The sequence below is a fragment of the Alosa sapidissima genome, chromosome 24 (assembly GCF_018492685.1).
Source record: "Alosa sapidissima isolate fAloSap1 chromosome 24, fAloSap1.pri, whole genome shotgun sequence".
Lineage (NCBI taxonomy): Eukaryota > Metazoa > Chordata > Actinopteri > Clupeiformes > Clupeidae > Alosa > Alosa sapidissima.
Window position 1 is genome coordinate 21455382 of NC_055980.1, and position 19537 is coordinate 21474918.

The 19537-nt window shown below is 38.8% G+C and overlaps 1 protein-coding gene across 3 annotated transcripts; it reads left to right on the plus strand.

Annotated features, from left to right (window-relative positions):
- The first annotated feature begins 1453 nt into the window (after positions 1-1453).
- On the plus strand, positions 1454-12296 carry LOC121700546 (phospholipase A and acyltransferase 3-like). 3 transcript variants are annotated; one of them, XM_042083578.1, is made up of 5 exons: positions 1454-1592; positions 8040-8064; positions 10250-10343; positions 11438-11706; positions 11801-12296. In XM_042083578.1, exons 2-5 carry the CDS (start codon positions 8059-8061, stop codon positions 11909-11911), a joined length of 480 nt encoding a protein of 159 aa, XP_041939512.1. In that variant the 5' UTR covers positions 1454-1592; positions 8040-8058; the 3' UTR covers positions 11912-12296. The 3 variants fall into 3 exon arrangements, 2 of the variants coding, with proteins under 2 accessions (XP_041939512.1, XP_041939511.1); XR_006027253.1 differs by lacking the exon at positions 1454-1592 and having other exon boundaries at positions 7964-8064; positions 11801-12093; positions 12149-12296; XM_042083577.1 differs by lacking the exon at positions 1454-1592 and having other exon boundaries at positions 7964-8064.
- Positions 12297-19537: the final 7241 nt, after the last annotated feature.

Sequence of the window (19537 nt, forward strand, 5' to 3'; positions counted from 1 at the left end):
ACTGGTAAAGAGAGATAGCCATGATTATAACGGCGTAATTGGGCTAATAACCTACTGGACGTTGTAGCGTTGTCAACCTATTCGCAAGTAACATATTAAATTAATTAAAATATTAGCATTTTGGTATCATCCAATATGGCTATTCATAGACTTTGCAAATATTATGCAAATGTTGATAACAAAACTCAAGCTTGATCTGTGTATGCAGTAGCCTATAGGCCTAAAAACAGCCTGAGCAGCAGATCAGCCAAATGAAAATGATGAGCCCGAATTTAACTATGACAAGTAGAAAGGATAATAGAGTTAACCATATGAATTAAAGTTATTTTATGGAAGAAAAAACAGTAGGCTATGACAGCAGTAGGCTACATGATCAACCTATATGGCTTGTTTGCTCAGAAGTGGGTGTAGTAAAGGAGCAAATCACCAAACAACAACATGATAGCTGACCCATGCAGAAAAAAAACATGTAAACAATAAAGTAGTTCAATATGCCTCTTAGTGGAATTGTGGGATACATTTCAAATGCTTTATTTCTTCCTTTCCTGTTTTTGTTAACTTATCAACCTATCCTTGTGGAATAGTGGAATATTAGCCTATAATAAAAACTACAGGATAGTAAGAGCTGAAATGTTGCCTTATTTATCCAATTTCCACCACCACTAAAAAAGTGGGCCGGTCTTGGGCCTGAAACTCCCGGGCTGAAAAGTGGCCCCACTCCGGCCCTGGTGGCAGGTCATGTGGTAGAGTTCTCCAGCTTTTTTAGGTTATTTGACCAGCATAGGAACGCCAAGGAAAGCAAGACACATTTATTTGCATATTTGCACATTTCATACAGAGGGGTCAATTTGTTTTGCATAAACAAAAACAAAAAGTAATAGTACACAAAAGCAATACATGTTCCAATTGTCTACTTTTGTTACTGAACACAATAAATAAAAATATCTTTAGAAATAAAATAATTAATAATGAATACAATCTAAATAAAAAAAACATTTAACATACTGTTAAACAAATACCAACTTTAACATCATCATTCTGCTAAATATATACAGTAATTTTAACAGTAACACTACATAAAGCTTGACCATCTCAGAATCATTTTAAGCAGAAAGTTCAGAGTACATTAGTACTCAACTGTATGCTTCGCCACACCTCCAGTGACGGAAAAAAAAGCTAAACATCTGAAAAGGCTTCTTGTCATTTCTGGTGACGCTCCAACAACAGCCTCTTCAACATCAACTGGCAACTAAAAAAAGAAACCCACCCTGGGCCCTCTCAATCGCAGCATGCTTCTTTGTCACCTCTATATATTTCTTTTACAGTAATATAGACTGTAACTGTGTGGGACAACTAAACAATCTGAGGTGATAAAGCATGACTCCACTGAGCGTCATGCCTGACAACGCCCTATAGTTGTTCTAAAACCACTGGAAGCTACGTCCTCTCAGGTCTTTTAATCTAGGAGGGTAAACACACAGACACACACTTATCACAAAGTGGATGGGTGAGACCTAAAGCGATACGTTTCGGTTTATAGCAAACTGAGCAGTATCACACAGGAGTAGACCAGGAGGTCAGCCTTTCTTGCTGTGAGTACATTTTTGAACACATTTACACATATTTCTTAAGAATGAAAGTGCTACTGACCAGGACATAGTTGTTCAATAGTAACCTGATCTCAAAGAGGAAAACAAGATTGTGGAATCAGATTAAATTATGTAATACAATACAGTATTCAAAACATTTCAAAACATTTCAGTAGCATTGGAATACATTTAGTACAAAACTAAATCAGGCTATAGTCCTGAGCCAGATTCAGGGTCTCTTTGATTTGATTAAGAACATGATGTATAATTATTTGTAATTATTTACTGTGGGCCAGATCAGCATCAAGGTTGTCTATTATCTTTTGGTCTTTATCCAGTAGGCAATTAGGGTATCCCATTAATCTGGATTTGGTAATTCCGAAAAAAGATTTCATCTGGATCAGGGTGATAGATTGGCCAGATTTGCAGTGCTTCCAGAAAGATTCAGCACGTGTTTAACGCAAGACTATGTAGCTCTTTTACCTTCAAATACCGGCTTCAGACTGATTTCTATGACTTATAATTTTGAGAACCGTGCCTCTGATGTAATGCTGTTGTACCATGGAGGAACACGACATTATTTATCCGTTTTTGATGTACTGGGTGTACCACCTTAGTGCTGAATGGGCCCATTATAGAAAACTAATGTCTAAAAAACTGAACGGGTATCTTACGTCATGTTTCTTTAATGTGCTTAAAATTAAAGTTAAAGGTAACACAACATCAAATTCCAATAAATAAACCAAACCTCAATTGAGAATCACAGCCCACAGCTCCCAACTTATGCAAACCTGTTGTTCAAGTACCTTAAAACCTGTTGTTCAAGTACCTTAAAACCAAAAACCCCAGTTTCTTCCTGAATTTATTATATAACTAGTGCAGTGCCCGTTCAAACATGCTATTCCTGTAGCCCAATTACATGCCTGCAGGTAGGCCTGCTTTGAAAATAGAATAGGGAAAAACAGAATTCCAGGTAAGCATTGAATAATAGGCCTACAGATAATATAATAATATAATAAATGTGAAGTGAGCAGAATTTAAGCATGGCTACATGTGACATTTTTTACAAATCAAAATAAATTACATACTGTAATCCTAACAGCTGTTTTGAGTCAAGGCTAGGCTATATGCTTAGCCTATTGAATAACTTGATGATAGAGAAAACAAACCATTTTGTGGAATGATGCATCATATGAAATTTGCAACGGTGTGACTTAAAAACTAGTGATGGGCAAATGAAGCTTTGGTGAACCACTGAACCACAGCAGTGTGAACCTAGCGACACTAGCTGAAAAGCAAAAAGATGGCCGCCACACATACATTTTTCAACATAAAAGTCCTTAGCAAACCAATATTTTTGGTTAGGGTGTATTAAGGTATATTGGGACATTTTTTGTATTTTTATCTTCTGAGCTTCATATTGTCACCAAGTTACAAACATAACCCAATAAATGACACATTTCTGAATTCCTCAAGGTGTCTACATCATCTTAGTGAAAAAAATAAGTCTTCATGATATTTTATTAATGCATGGCTCACTATTTTAGTTCAGTTGTCACAAAACTATTTTTAAGCGACATGTTTGGTAATTTGGGACAGTATGTTTGGTAATTTGGGACACCGACTTGTGGGTGTAAATGAATGTATTGATTATAATATTATAATTAAACATGTTAAATAATGTTTTAATGGATTTGTTATCCATAAATATATATTTAAGGTTATGCATTATGTGTAATCTTCTGATTTGGTTAGATTATACATATTATTACGTCCAGAAACATCAGATTTAGACTATTGACTAAGAGAAATTAGGCCTTCAGCAGGAATCCCAACAAGTTTTTTTGAAAAAAACAATAACATTTTATTTATATTTTGTAGAATTAAATGTTTTCATATATTCAGCAAGTCATGTAACAATAATACACAATCAACAGCACACAAATGCATCAATAGGCTACTGGTGACACCACCCGCGAGGACACAAAATGATCCTGTAAACCAGTTTCATTGCAGTTCCACACATGAGACGGAACATCTTGAAGGCCAAGGTCGGTGATGATGTCCTCATAGGTCTTAAACCATTGACTGACGACTATGGGGTTGAAACAAGCAGCCCGAGCTGCAGAAAGGGCCTCTGGCTTCCTCAGACCAAGACGACAATGTCTCTTCATGAAGGCCTTATACCAATAGTGGCCTGCCTGACCTTTGCCCTCAGAAAAACCTTTCAATCCATTTGCCTGTGCAAACTGAAAAGCAAGCTTCTGGATTTCTGGCTTCCTCATTGGAAAACCTCATCTTGCTAGGTTTTCGATTTTCTCTGCTAATTTAGCCTAATCCTGCTCTGACAGAACTGGCTTTCGTCCTGCTACATGCTTATGTCCTTTGAGCACACCTTTACCCGTCTTTGGAGGGTGGATTTTGGGACATTCCAGGCCCTGGCAAGATAACAGAGCTGAGGTCTGTTGCCTGCCCTTTCCAGTTCCCTGTACTCCTGCAATGCTCCCTTCATTCTGCTCTCCTTCCACATGTTGTACTTTCCCTTTAATTTTCCCTGTTTGTTCACTCTCCCTTGCACCTCACTGTCCCTTGGTCTGTCTGTCTTTTTCCTGGGTGCCATTCACTACCACACAAGGTCTAAATATGCTTTTACTTCATTGTTTTAACAACATAGCCTTTATTATTACTAATTTGTCATGATATTATTGACATAAAATGATCTGACCCAAATTACAAGGCCCACTACACGCAGCTCTGACTGTTAACAACCTTAGCCTCTAATTTCATCTGCTAAAAGTTGTCTAGGATACATCACTGAGGTTTTGTGTTGTTATAAATGTGACTTTTTCACTTTTAATCAGGTTATTTATGACTAAACTATTGACACATTTCATTGTATACCCAAAAAAGGTTGTCCCAAATTACCTGAAACATGCTGTCCCAATTTACCACACCATGTTTCGTAATTTGGGACAACAAGAAAATGCTCAAATTAAAATTGAATGCCAAGCTGTTTTCGGGAGCTTTGTCCTAGAGTGCCAGCAATCTAGACCATTGTTGATGATTTTTGTACAGCCACAGCATATTCTGTGTTATAGCTATGAACACGTAGAATAGCTCGATTAAAAGGTAAGACGTTAAGCTCTCGTGGGTGCTAACCGTGTATTTCTACACGCCTCTGTTCCTGAGAAATCCCAAGCTAAACAGTGGCTAGTTTTCATCAAAATCGCTGTTTTTTTCTAGAAATGGAGATATAACGTCTTTCATGAAATATGAAGTGTTGCCTGTTGCCAGAGAATGTCTAATAAGGGGAGAACTGCCACTCTCGGAAAACTTCCGGTTTCTGAACTGGTTGCAGTTCCTTCTGTGGTTCCACATGAGGGCGCTCGTTCACGAGTGCAGAATGCATGGAGGTCTATGGAGCTGTACCCCTCAAAATCCACTTTTCTTGGGATATAATTTTTTTTCAAGTAATTTGAGTATTGCATTCGAAAGGAGAGGCAAAGAAAATACACTTGGTTGAGTATTATATTTTTTAAAGTCACTTAATTGCTCTAAAAAGCCTTTCAAATGTGTCAATGACGTCATTCATGCTAGCGTGTTATGTGCAACAACGACCCAACCTGTAAGAAATCAAAAGGACATAAGTACTCGTTCATTCAACTTTTGACCTATAACCCATGTTGAAGTTATACAAACTACAATCAAATCTGAGATTTGTCAATGACAATCAGATGAAAGAGACCAATTTAGCTGTCTAGCTCCATTGACCTGGCCTGGTTTTGACCTGACGTGCATGCGTCACTGATTTGACCCAAAGCGGCAACCGAGTTATGATAAAATGTCCAGATAAAATGTCCAGATTGTGCGTTTTCATGAGTTTCACGATCGTCATATATTTCATTTCCATTCATCACAGAGTTCCCAAAATCACATATAAGGTGTATTAGTGTCTAGTTACGTAATTTAAAAAAAAAAAGCTAAAAACCTAATATTAGGCTTGTTCGACTTCGGCTGAGTCTGACTTGGTCTTGCTTACTACGTAAACGTGATCTTCAGAGGCTAGCCGGGAGGAGCTACAACAGAGGGCAGCTCATCCCGGACAGAAAGGCTACAGTCTGCCTGACGTGACTCGCGGGAGACATCGCGGGAGATATCGCGGAATGTTGTTTGCAATAAACACAGCAGAACTTTCATTCTTACTCATTAAAATGAGCATGATGACTGACGAAATAAATTCTTATGATGTAGTTTAAATAAACCACTGTTGTCATACAGTTAACAGGCCTGCATTGTAGCACATAAATTCAATATCAAGTGTTTCCCCTATATGTGTGTCTATCTATTTAGCCAACAGCAGAAAATAACAGAATATCCAAACATTTTCAGTAGGCTAGCCTACCATTGTTGCAGAAATCACGTATAAGAAGGTATCCCTTCGATTTCTGTTTATTTTCGCATATTCCAACATAAGGAAGCAGCATGAGCCTCCCGTCATAATCGTCATGAGGACATTCCTCCCAAATGGCCCTATCACGTCTTTGAACTGACGTCATGAGGGCGTGTTTCAGCTCGTGCAGCTCGTGGAAGGCAACTGCAAGATCTGTCTGCAGGCTCCCGCGATATTTTAAGGTCATGTGACATGGTGTCACGGTGGTAAGTCCCTCCCCGGCTGAGAGAAGTCGGACAGAATTTCTAACCAGCAAGCATTGCGTCCATCCCAGTATGCATTGTGTTCAACCCAGCATGCATCACATCAAGTCAGATCTGCACAGATCTGCCGCAAGTCGAACTCGCCTATTACGTTTTTGGCACTCAACGCATGGGAAGGAAAAACGTAATATTACATTTTTGGCACTCAATAAGTTAATATAAACATAATTTCAAAACAATGATTGTTTATTTTAGTGCAATATTACATCAAACATATTTGCTCAACATTGATGTCAACATTTAATTAATCATACACACTTTATAGCCTTATATTAAAATCCACCTAAAACACGTCATTTTTCTTACCTCTTGATTTCGGGGGTCAACTTCCTGTTTGATGCTGACCACACCCCGCTGTCAGATGTCACCTACATTATGTCATGTGACTTTAATTATATGCTTCCTAAGCAATGTATTACCACCCCTAACGTTACCATAGCCTTTTCAAGGCAGAATTAAAATGCTTTTTCCTTATGCTGTCCCAAATTACCTGATGTCCCAGTATACCTGAAGTCACCCTACATATACTGGTTTGGGTAAGGACTTTTATGTTGAAAAATCTACATGTGGCAGCCATATTGGATTTTTTCATTAGTGTTGCTAGCTTCACACTGCTGTGGTTTAGTGGTTCACCAAAGCTTCATTTGCCCATCACTATTAAAAACAGTCTCTGGTGGCCTATAAGTGACATCACACTTTGTCTGCCACTTGTTGCTTGTCGCTGGTTATGCTTTGCATGTGTGGCATTCTGAGACGTTCTTTAATTCGAGACCATTATCGCTCGTTTCCATTTAGGACCTTGCAGTTGGAATTGTCGTTTGCTTAAGTCTAAAGACAGTCCAAAGTAGCCTGGGCTATCCGCTAAGTGTCCGTTTATTGCACATCATTTTTTAGGTCATTTTGAAGAGCCACTGCATAGCCTACCTGTGTGTGTTGGCGTGTTGTTGCAAAATCCGCGGAGTTCACTTTATTGTTGAGGTCAGACATGTTAACACATCTTGCACTCGCTTAAGTTTTACCATAGACTGTAAAAAAATAGGTTTTTACCCGTGTAACTTACACTGATCCTGTTCTGCCAAAGCCCTTCTATCCTCACTGCAGTACAGCGCTGTGTGGGAGGGGGAGTGGCTAGCGCGAAAGCCAATGTGCTTCTTTTACCGATATATTTAACGATATCTTTTGCATTTGTTATTCAAACAACGTCAAATTTGGCACTGCACTTACTCATGCCTGTAGCAAGACACCTGCCAAGTTTGAAATCAGTCTGACAAACGGTCAGCGAGATATGCGTGCCACAGACACACATCCGGACAGACACACAGACGCTTCTTGCTTTATAGATAGAACAATAAATTATATATTATAAGTAAATAGTGGTGCTTAAAGAGAAAACGGCAGGGTAAGTGTGCCAAAAAACAAAGGGTAATGTACGTCTGAATGGATGCAGTGTGGTGTACAAGTATAAAGCAGCAGAAGTCCAAAGCGGTCCAGTGAAGAGGAGGAATGCTGTGCAACCACCAGGTAGCCAATTCACGTCCCGGCCTCTTAAACCACCAGGTAGCCATTTTACATCCCAGCGTCTTTAAACCAGGTTTCACCTGCCTGCTAGGCCCACCTACCCGCTAGGCTCCACCCCTGCAATGAAAGCAGGAGAGGAAAAAGACAGCAGGCAGGGCCATAACAATATCCACTCATACATACTCCAGTTTTAACCTTCTGTTTTGTCCTCTCTTCCAGACATCAACTGATATCACACATGGCGGTAAGGTAAACACACTTTCTTTGTAGCTGACCCTTAAATTATGTGATGCTATCATTAATGACTAGACTTAGGAGCACCTCGACAAATGGAGAAAGTGCAAAAATACAAAACACGTCTTTCATTTTCATCCTAATTGACGTTTCATTTTAAAACTACACCACTTAAAAACATTTTAGTAGCATGTGTTTACTGTGCAGAAAACCAAACCACATTCTAATAGCCTACTGTATGTTAGGCTGCAATAGTGATGTCGAATAAGCAGAATTATCATAATTTTAATGGAAATGGAGGGTATATCTGAACTATGGTCAAACACGAGTTTAAAAATATTGCTGAGCTGGTTAAACTTGTTTAGCAGAGGAAATACAGAGAAAATATGTATTGAACCAAGAAAAAAAGATGTTGCCAGACAAGTTTCTAATGTTAGCCAGCCTGCTTTTGCTGTGTCCTAACGTCTTGTGTCATTGTTATCTTAAAAGACCATTGTTCTTAAAAGATGTTACTCGAAAGGCATATCTTAAAATACATCTCTCTCACTGCAGCAAGGCAAAGCAGCTGCCTTCTGTATGGAACAGATCCGTAGAGTCAGGGGCGCAGCTACCCATTTTTGAGGGGTATGCAATCAATATTGGCGCCCCCCCCCCCCCAAAAAAAAAAAAAACACAAACAACTAAAGCAAAACAAAACGCCAATCATTTACACTATTACTGTGCATTAGTGTCTATTGAATATGTTTATAAAGAAATACTGCCAATTTGATGTTTAACTTGATAAATTGATAAATGGTTCATTGCCACTTTAAGAGAGTCTAAACGGTTCTCATAACGTCATTTTGCCAGCTATTGCTCACAATGGATAAGGCTGATGGGCACTCTAGCCTTGTTTGTTTGCACCACATTGACAACACAATATTAAGTTATTACAAGGAGCCTTCATTTTTAGGATATGGAAACATGTAATGAGTTGCTGCTAGCATGACATTTCTGTTTGCAGTTGGCCATTAAAAGTGCAGTATGAGCATGGTAGCCACCTATCTGAATGGAATAGGCTATGTTTCAATCGGCATTATGCTGAACAAACGCTAGTTAGTCTGTTAACATTCATATTTGCAAGCCTCCAAGTACAGACGTCATCACTTTAAATCCTACCTGTTGCTTTTCACCGTCCACTTATTTAACTGCTGTTGCATCCCTTGACATTCCATCTCCTTTTCCCTCTTTCTTTTTCTATTTTAGTCGTCAACAGCTTTTTTTTGCTGTATCCATCTTTTTCCATAGACGCTACTCGTAGGCCTATCTGCTCGCCCAGCGCTCACGGCGCCGCCACTCCATCTTCTATGTCAAAATTCTATGATGGAATCTTGGAGATAGGGCGCCTACTCTAGCCTGTTAGTCTTCTAAACTGTTATAAAACATTGAGAAAATATTGAAATGATTTAGAAACAGACAGCAGTAGCTACATATAGAAAATACCAAATATATTATTTTATTTTATTTTTTACCATCGCTTTGGCGCCCCCATGGAGCTGCGCCCCTATATGCGCCGCATAGCTCATACCCACTTTTTTCGCCACTGCGTAGAGCAGTGTTTTTCAACCTTTTTTTTTGCCACGGCACACTTTTGACATTTAAAAAGTCCCACGGCACACTAACATCCTGTGTGAAGAAAAAATAAACGTACTATAGCCTAAATACACAGATATGGCCATATTATGGCTTCTATGCAAGACCTGCTCAACAAGTGCCCTCTGTTTCATTTGTTGGTGACTATATCTAATTTAATTGTTGTTATGAACTGGATATGTGATGATTCTGTGAATACTGGATATGGGGCCCCCGTTGTACAATGCCTGCATACCACAAATAGTGCAATCATACAATCAATGAGAGCATGTGGTTATAAATTCTTTGATGCAACAGTTGCTTTTCTGGACCAGTGAGTGACATTTGGGTAATTTTCTGCGGCACACCTGATGATCTCTCATGATCTCTCATGTTGAAAAACACTGGCGTAGAGTACAAAACTGTATAGGAAACATGATATTTTTTAACAATGGTCTCAGAATTATGCAATTGTTAGTGGGTCAAGCATCATTTTAAAAGTTTCACCAAATCTAATTTGGCAACATCCTTTAACATGTTCAGATGCTATGGCTTTGAACATGTGTGCTGTTTCATGTACACAGGAGCCGGGAGACCTAATTGAGATAGACAGAAAAACATACCGGCACTGGGCATTGTTCATTGGAGATGGATATGTTATTCACCTCACAAACGATGGTACAGTACATCAATCCTGTATCTTTCTGATGCCTGCACAGAGATCATTCCCTTCAGATAGCATCCTGTAATGTCCTGGGGTCACAATTGTTTTCCTGTGAGCTATTGTATGTTGTGAGCTTTGCTGTAATGCTTTACAATTCAAATTCCATCTAGCCGTGAAGAATGATCCTGTGCTCTTCATTTAGGTTATATTTATTTCTAGTGCTTGATGTTGATGTTAAGTACACCCACCACCAGCCATTTCATTAGGCAGGCCTACATCTTGCTAGTATCGGGTTGAACAACCCTCTTGCCTTAAGAACAGAGGTGTAAATGTCCGGCTTCAGAAAGTAAAAGTCCTGCCACATTTTGGTTCCTACCATTCACTTAATCAGCTGATTCTGGGCTACTTGCACGAAAGGCTCTAATACGCTCGTTTCTTTTCCGGTGGAGCCAGGTGTGTTTGAACCTGCCGCTATCGTTAATGTAATTAGTGTCTACACGGACCCCATTGGATGTTGCACCTAGTAAATCAGCCTGTTACGATAAAGAAGGATTTATGCAAGTTAAAATTTGTATTATTGGGCAAACAAGATATTCAGTGTCGGATTGAAGATGTAAGGAGCAGAATGTAACAGAAGATGCCGTTATAACACAGTTAACGCTCCACCGGAAACAAAGCGACCATATTGAGAGCCTTTCGTGCAAGTAGGTTGCACAACACATGGCAGTACATTTACTTTCTGAAGCAGGTCTTTTAAATCTCTGCTTGAGAACTGCCTTAATTCTAATTGGCACCAACAACTATGCCGCATTCAAAACCACTTAAATCACATTTCCCCCCCATTCCGATGCTCTGATTTAAGCTCCAGCAGATTGACATGACCATGTCTAAATCATAGACTGTAAGGTCTAAATGCCTAATTGCATTGAGTTGCTGCCATGTGATTGACAGATTAGATATTTGCGTTAATGCATAGTTGAACAGGTGTCTAAAGTGGCCAGTTAGTGAATTCTAAACTAAAAAAAAAATCATAACCATTAGCATGTCTTTGGTCCCTCCTCTGGTGCTAGAGGGTTTTAATGGTGCCATTACTCTTTCCCCTCCTCAGACGATTCTTCTACAAGTGTTGCTGCCATTGGTGCATCATCTGCCTCCGCCGTTGCTATTGTGAAGAAACAGAAACTGAAGGATGTAGCAGCTGGTCATGTATGGAGAGTGAACAACAGCCTGGATAAAAAATGGAAGGCAAAACCCTCAGATGCCATCTTGAAAAACGCAGAGCAAAGAGTTGGTGAGAAGATACGATATCGTCTCATCAAATACAACTGTGAGCATTTTGTTACCGAACTACGATATGGCCAACCAAAATCCAGACAGGTATGTACAGTATGTCTCCTCTCAAATATATTACAACATTATTTGTAAGTATAGGCAAGTATTTCACTCTTAACACATTTATTTGTCTTCACAGGCTCAGACAGCAGAATTGGTAGCAGCAGGAGGCTCAGGTGTGGTTCTAGTAGGTGTGCTTGGCGCTATTGTTGCAGCACTTGTTAGTGTTTTCGCTCCACGCACCTTCTAATTGAGGATAACAAGTACAATAACGCCCTGTATGTAATCTCACAAACTGCACACTGCATCAGCAGCACTCACGTCATGTGTTATTGAATATACTGCAGTGTAACATGGGCTAATGCATCAAATTAATAAAAAAGTATAAAACACTAAAAGCCTGAAAGTAAACTGCAGTACACAGGAGTTAGAGTGATATAGGACCTTTCACATGTATTGGCACCCCAAGTAAAGATGAATAAAGAAGTTTTTTTTTTTTTAAATGTTTAATCTTAGTTTCATAATGAAAACAGTGAGGGAAAACTCCAACATTGAAGGGATAACCAACACTGTGTATACTGTAGATTGCTACTGCAATAAAAGCTGATTGGAGAATTAAAACATATTAAGCAAATAGATAACTGTAGTTTGTCTTTTATTTTTGCGGCAGTAGGCTAAGCATCTTCTTAATGTAATATTGTATTGTGGTGTGAGTTCAGTAGACAAATTTTTACTTAGGACAGATTATTATTATTTTTTAAATAACTTGTTGAGGAACATGAATCAAGAACAGAAGGGGACAGCAGAGACTGTTAATATATATATATATATATATATTATGGCCATTATTAAAATAATAATACAAGAGTTTTTGAACTTTACGTTGATTATTCAATGATTCATTTGAATTTAAATATTTAAAATACTTTCACAGCAAAAATCATATATGTGATTATATGTGATTAATGTATATATAAACAGCAGCCGTGAGGCAGCTGTGGCCTACTGGTTACGGCTTCGGGCTTGGAACCGAAGGGTTGCCGGCTCGATCCCCGACCAGTAGGAATGGCTGAAGTGACCTTGAGCAAGACACCTAACCCCTCACTGCTCCTCAAGTGCCGTTGTAGCAGGCAGCTCACTGCTCTAGGTTAATGTGTCCTTCACTGTGTGTTCACTAATTCACGGATGGGATAAATGCAGAGACCAAATTCCTTATATGCCAGTAAACTTGGCCTAGAAACCTGATTTACATTTATATATATATATTAGGGCTGTCAATCGATTAAAAAAATGAATCTAATTAATCACATACTCTGTGATTAATTAATCTAAATTAATCACATATATGATTTTTGCTGTGAAAGTATTTTAAATATTTAAATTCAAATGAATCATTGAATAATCAACATTAGTGACATTAAAGTTCAAAAACTCTTGTATTATTATTTTAATAATGGCCATAATAATCTATGATATGACCTAATATGTTGAGAAAATAAATTCAAAAGTGCTTCAGGAAGAAGTTTTTTTTTCACAAGGTATTTTAGGCCACAGATATGACTTAGGGGACACAATGAAAAAAAGTATCACTCCCCTCAATGTCAACACTATTTCTTTGCAATGATGTGCAACTTTAGAGTTGATGAACTCCGGTGATATACAAATTTTTTGCTGCAGACATTGCAGAGGATTTTATTTTAATCAACACTTTATTTTTATCAACACCATCAAGCCATTTTTGAAAAGTAAATGTTCCAATTAATGATATAGGCAGCACATTTTCTTCTCTCTCCTTCATTTTACAGTCTAATGGTTACTGACTACAACGGCTCGGGGTCAAAGGTCATACGGAATCGATTAATCTGCATTATTTTTTTTAATCAGTTATTTTTTGTCAAATTAATTAATCGAAATTAATCAGTTATTTTGACAGCCCTAATATATATATGAGCACACAAACATCAACAAGTAAGAGCAGAATCAATCACAAAAGACACGAGGACTGGCGTCAAAGAACAGGGCATCTTATTACTACACTACTCCACTATTGGCTCAGAAATGAATCATACAGTCTATGCTTCCCCAAATGATCAACAAAGCAGTCAGGTCGTGGAGCTGTTGCCTTTTCTTCTCGTTTGACGCATTCAGTTAAAGGTAGGCCAGCAGACAGGAGACCCATTGCACATAACGCAGGGTCTTTCACCACTAGAGGCAGTATAGTCTCAACCCATCGTATCTCCCCTGTACTGTCCACAGTCGCTGTATGTCACCAGAACCAGAACAACCGCAACCTCAAAAATCCAAAAATCCTTATATATTATTATTAGTGTCATTGACTAAACTGGACTGTAAGATGTCAGCCTAATGTCAGCTACGTGCTGCCTTCAGATAATGACAGGTGCTGGGCACTAATATGATCTAGCCTATTAGTACTAATGAATTGTAAAATAAAGACTTGTATTTTCTTACATACTTCTCTGAGTATGGGTGCAGGGGAGTGCTTCATTAGGTCTACAGTTACAGCCAGAAGTGAGTTAATTAATTGAACTAAAAATATTATTCCTCTCTCTCTCTCTCTGCTAAGGGGGGGGGGTAATTAGCCTATAAAGTGCTATTTCAGTGGATAAAAGTCTTCTTGTATTCTTACAGCTTAGTTGTTGGCGTAGCCTCCAACTGAAAAAACGTTGTTTCTTGACCAGTAAGTTGTGTAGTGGATGTGATGTATTGTCCAATATATTTAACAGTTTGTGATCCTTCTTTCCTCCACCAACTCCAGGGGCTCTAGACTTCTCCCCACAAAGCCATTCCATCCTAATACGTTTATTCAGTTAGTGTCCCTGGCTGTAATGCTGCTGCCCCGACAGATGGCAGCAAAGAAATTGCACTTGCAACAACTTTCTGGTAACACCCCTTTTCGTAAATGTTCAATGGGGGTACCCAGTTGAAGGCTAGCCTAGACATTCTCTGGGCTAGCCTACAATAAATGAATTGAACGAACTCAACTGACAACAGGTAAATCTACTGATTCGGTCATTGAGACTCTATGAATACAGTACAACAAACTTTCTGTCTTTCTGAAGTTTATTTTTGTATTCCGGGCTACAGTAGCCTAACTGATAGTTTTTCTTACCGGTTTGTTTAAACTGACTGCGCCGCTCTGAACTTTCCTGCCAATACCTACTGTTTTATGATGTAGCCTAAACCGCTAGCCATCTCAATACGGCTTGGCATAAACTCATCGTGTGGGAAATCAGATTATCTTGGCTTTGAAAATAAGGGATATTTTCTCAGTAATAGTACATTGTGTAACATTTATGAAACCGAGGGGAAGTTAAATTAGAAATTAGAATCGTTGGAAATTGAAAACACATAGGCTACAAAAAAAGATCCGGGGCTTGAGCCACCGAAGGCACCCCCTCGATCCGCCGAGTCAGCACTAGGCCTACTGGAGATCTGAATCAAAGATCCTTGATTAATAGCTCCGCAACCCTCTCTGTCTGAATGTCTTAAATATCAGATAGCAAGGTGACATTGATATGATGTTGATTTTCCATCCAAATCATCATTTTGGTTGAGATTGAAATCTCAATGGTAAATAGACATTGAATCAGCATTACAATCCTGACAAAACTCAGACAGTGCATGAGCATAGATAGAGAGACATCGAAATAACATTGGTTTATAGTTTATATTACCATAATCGATAGACCATCGATACGTTCACTAAAAGATATTGAAAAGTCATGGATGTATGGGTTACTGGGAAATTTTGACGTGGTGATTGAAAAGTAGTGGATTTTTAGTTGACCGCGCGACGACGTTTGAACAGTCCAGCGGGAGATCATTTTTTTGAGCAACGGTTCAGTCAGACCAACCGTGTTCAGCTCTCTGTCAAGTTCGCCGCTCCACCTTAATGGTAAGCAAGCATTTATTTATCTAACGATAATGTTTCAAAGTGAAATTGTACTACATTAAATTCGGGCATGTTTACAGTCTATGTACATCGTAGCCTACTGTACGGTGTTCATTTTAGGACATCCTCAGACTCAGGTGTCAGACTCAAAAAAACATTGGTCATCTTCAGACAAAACTGCCTCAGCATCAGAAAAACCAGACTCAGGTGTTAAGACTCAGAAAAACATCCGTCATCTTCAGACAAAACTGCCTCAGCTTCAGAAAAACTTCTGTCATCTTCAGACAAAACTGCCTGTTGAGCGAAATCCGTGAGTTTCACGGAAATTTCAGTGATTGGGCCCACCATGGATTTTAAGCGTCCGTGGCTATTTCACGGATTCCTGTGAGGTTGATCATTTTCAATAATGATTGATGATGTTTTTAAACTTTAAAAAATTAAAGTTAAGCTTGCCGAACTTAGTTATAGTCAGCCACGGGCAGTTTGACTGTGCCTACATTCGTGACACTCCTGTTAACCTGGAAAGAGCAAAAAATAGGAACATAATGGTCACATTAATCCCATAAACACAGAGATAACTCTTACACCAACCTTATTTTGTGCCTTTTATTCACGTTTGTTTCAAGATTTAGTAAGTATAAGCCCTTTTCGCTCCCCACTTCTATGCAGCATAGGTTTCCATTATCCAAACAGCTCCCTTTTCCCTAAAAGGGGGCGTGTACATGCAGCACGGTCTAGCTAGATCCAGTGTGGTGTTGTAGTTGTTCTAAAGTTACTAGTTGTTGCAACAGCTTGTGAAAAAACTACAAAGTTTGTTACACCAAAAAGAATGTTATTCTCACGATAAAAAAAATTGACGCCGTTAAAATAGGTTTACGTTAACGCTGTTAATAACGCGTTTAACTGACAGCACTATTTTAAAGACATACAAAATTCAGTGTAGCATTGTTTGCAGATGAGCAATGTGGAAAAAGGAAGAAATATAGATTTTGTGGTGGGTAAGATGGAACAGGCAGTGAACAGAGTCTAAGAATGGGCCCTTTAATGGGGGTTTAGTAGGGGTTTGAATCTCTCATGTAAAAGACGATACGATATGATATAGATATACGATTCGATACAAGAAAAGATACATGTTTATAAAAAACGATTCAGTACGATTCGATGCAGTTCAAGAATGGAAAGCATTCTGAATGATTTTTTATAATTTGCTCAAGGTGCACATTCATTTTATATTATCAGTTACCATGGTCATGGTTGTCAATTAGGCAACAAAATGTGTGAATATGATTATCTAAACTGAGGTCTGTTTTATATACTGTATTGAAATGAAAAAAGAATAGTCTACATTTCAGCAGCCAAATACAACATACTACATGTCTACACAGCAGCCAAATACAACATAAAAATACATTTTTATAGACTAAAACAGTGCTTAAGACACTCTTGGCCTTTTCTCATATAGGCCTAGCCTACCCTTCAAGAATAAAATAGGCCTACAAATCAATGAACTCTCTGGGCTTATTTTGTTCCAACAGTAGACCTAATGCAGAAACCTAAAATGCCACAAGTCTGAGTGAATATGAACAAAATCATTGGCTAATAATTTATGCATCGTTTTAGCAGCAAGGGCCAAATTAGTATTTAACATTAAGGAAATCTCTTCATCAAAGGTAAGGCTACTCTACAGACTATCGTTGCTGTTTAGGAATGCTATAAGTGCTTAATTTTGTGCTGGATTTCGAAAAACAAAAGCCAACAGAGTGCAAGTTGTCACATGTTTAAGTTGCAATAGATGTATGGGTAATGATGGGAAAAATCAAACATCGCAGTTTATGTTAAATTCAGCATCTCTCATAATGTGATTGGATATGTTGCTGTCAATTCCCTACTTCATTTACTAACCACCAATGAGAGCGTCTCTCGTATGAAAATATGATCGTATGAAAAAAGATAAAATTATCTGGGGCAGATTTAGAAAGTGGTGGAATTCTTTAAATATTTGGGAATTTGGTTTGATAAACGATTAACTTGGACAATGCATATCCAAAAAAATATTGAGAAATGCAAGAAACTGTTGAATGTGATGAGGTGTCTGCATGGAGTTGAATGGTGAGCAAGTAGACCTGCTTTAAATGCCATTTATACAGGGATGATGAGATCTTTTTAATTATGGGTGTGTAGCCTAGTGTATGGGTCTGCTGCTAAAACATCACTAAGGAACTAGATGTAATTCAGAACCAAGGTTTGAAGCTATGCTGTGGGGTAATTAAGACCACGCCAGTGGCAGCAGTCCAGGTAGAGATGGGAGAGATGCCTCTCTATCTTAGAAGAGACCAGCTGTCTCTTGTGTACTGGGCAAATCTAAGGGGTCATAGTGAAAAACACATGAGTCAATCAGTGTTATGGCAATGTCAAGAGAGAGAGAGTCACCTAATTAAAAGGTGCTCTTGAAATAAGCCCTACAGTGGCATATCCTGTTGTTCCTCCTTGGCTGATGTCAGAGGTTCCAGTAGACTTGGGCTTATTAGAGGAAAAGAAGGAGGTTGAAGTGGATCATTACAGGGTCAAGAGTTACATAACGAGCAAATATAAAGAAGCAGTCATTTTATACTGATGCACCTGAGCAGACTGATAAGAAAATTAGAGTTGCTTATGTTATCCCTCAATTAAACAAAGAATCTGCAAAAAGAATGATGATTTAGCTGTATACACAGCAGAAATTATAGCAATGTGGATGGCCTTATTGTGGGTAGAGAGCAATAGACCTGAGCAAGCTGTGATTGCGTCAGACTCTAGCTCAGCTTTGATAAGCCTTAAACGTTTTTACACTGTGTCTAGTCAAGTCAGTTTTATTTTTAAAGCGCATTTAACATGCACATAGTGCAACCCAAAGCGCTCCAACAAACAAGACACATAACAAGACAAACAATGCCGGATGGAGCGGCGTAGTCGCCAGCGTGCCCATGACATCAAGACATGACAAATACATTTAAAAAATAACTAATACAAAAAATGCTGGACGGAGCTGCGTAGTCGCCAGCGTACCCGTGACACCAAGACATACAAGACAGACAACAAAACAAATAAACAAATAAAAAGTGAAAAAAAGAAAATATATTTAAAAAGGGGAAAGGTGATGTTAAAATTAGTCCAATTTCCAAACCAGCTGAAAATGTCCAAGGGCAATGATGATCCGTGAAAACTGCACAGAGTGTCTTCACAACCGATATGCCAACAAAGTTCTTTAACGTTAGCAAATGATCAACCCGGTGAATTCACTGGCAGTCTGGAGATCACGTTGACGTTAGGCCTTGTAGACTGCAGTCTGGAGATCACTGGAAGCACAGTCTGAAGTAGTGGGCGATCGTGTAGATCCGCAACTCGGTGGACTTCTAACAGCGACCGTCTGTTACTCTGTGAGACTGCAGCTCCTCACCGCTAGGCTAACGTTAGTCTGCAGTTGGCATGGCAGCTCACAGGTCAGCAATAGCTCGGCGGCCACGGCAGATCTCCCGCAGAGTAGCCCAGGTCCAGCTGTCCCGAGAGATCCCCTCGACCAGACAGTGAAGTGCAGCACCGCTCACGGATGGATGGAAGGATGTCCGATTCATGTTCTATATTTCAGTCTTGCACTTTAATTTAATGTTTATTGTCTATGGCTATGTCCATAGTATGTCTATGTCTGTATTTAAAGCATGTCTATGTCTGCATGGGAAAGTAAGAAACGAAATTTCAATTCTTTGTATGACCAGTGCATGTAAAGAAATTGACAATAAAAGCCGACTTGACTTGACTTGACTTGATTCCCAGCTATGGCAAAAGCTAGCCATAGCAAGCTCCCAATGGACAAACGTCAACAACGTTTCAGCTGACTTAGAAGCAGTAAAAAGGACTAAGAATAACACGAAAACTATCAAAAATAACGTAAATAAATAGGGAAAACATTTAACTAGACAAACCAAT

What these genes read in the sequence shown, in the direction of transcription:
- LOC121700546 (XM_042083578.1), top strand. An exon ending in TATTCACCTCACAAACGATG is followed by an intron (nt 10,344 to 11,437) that starts GTACAGTACATC and finishes TCCCCTCCTCAG; the next exon opens with ACGATTCTTCTACAAGTGTT. An exon ending in GCCAACCAAAATCCAGACAG is followed by an intron (nt 11,707 to 11,800) that starts GTATGTACAGTA and finishes TTGTCTTCACAG; the next exon opens with GCTCAGACAGCAGAATTGGT.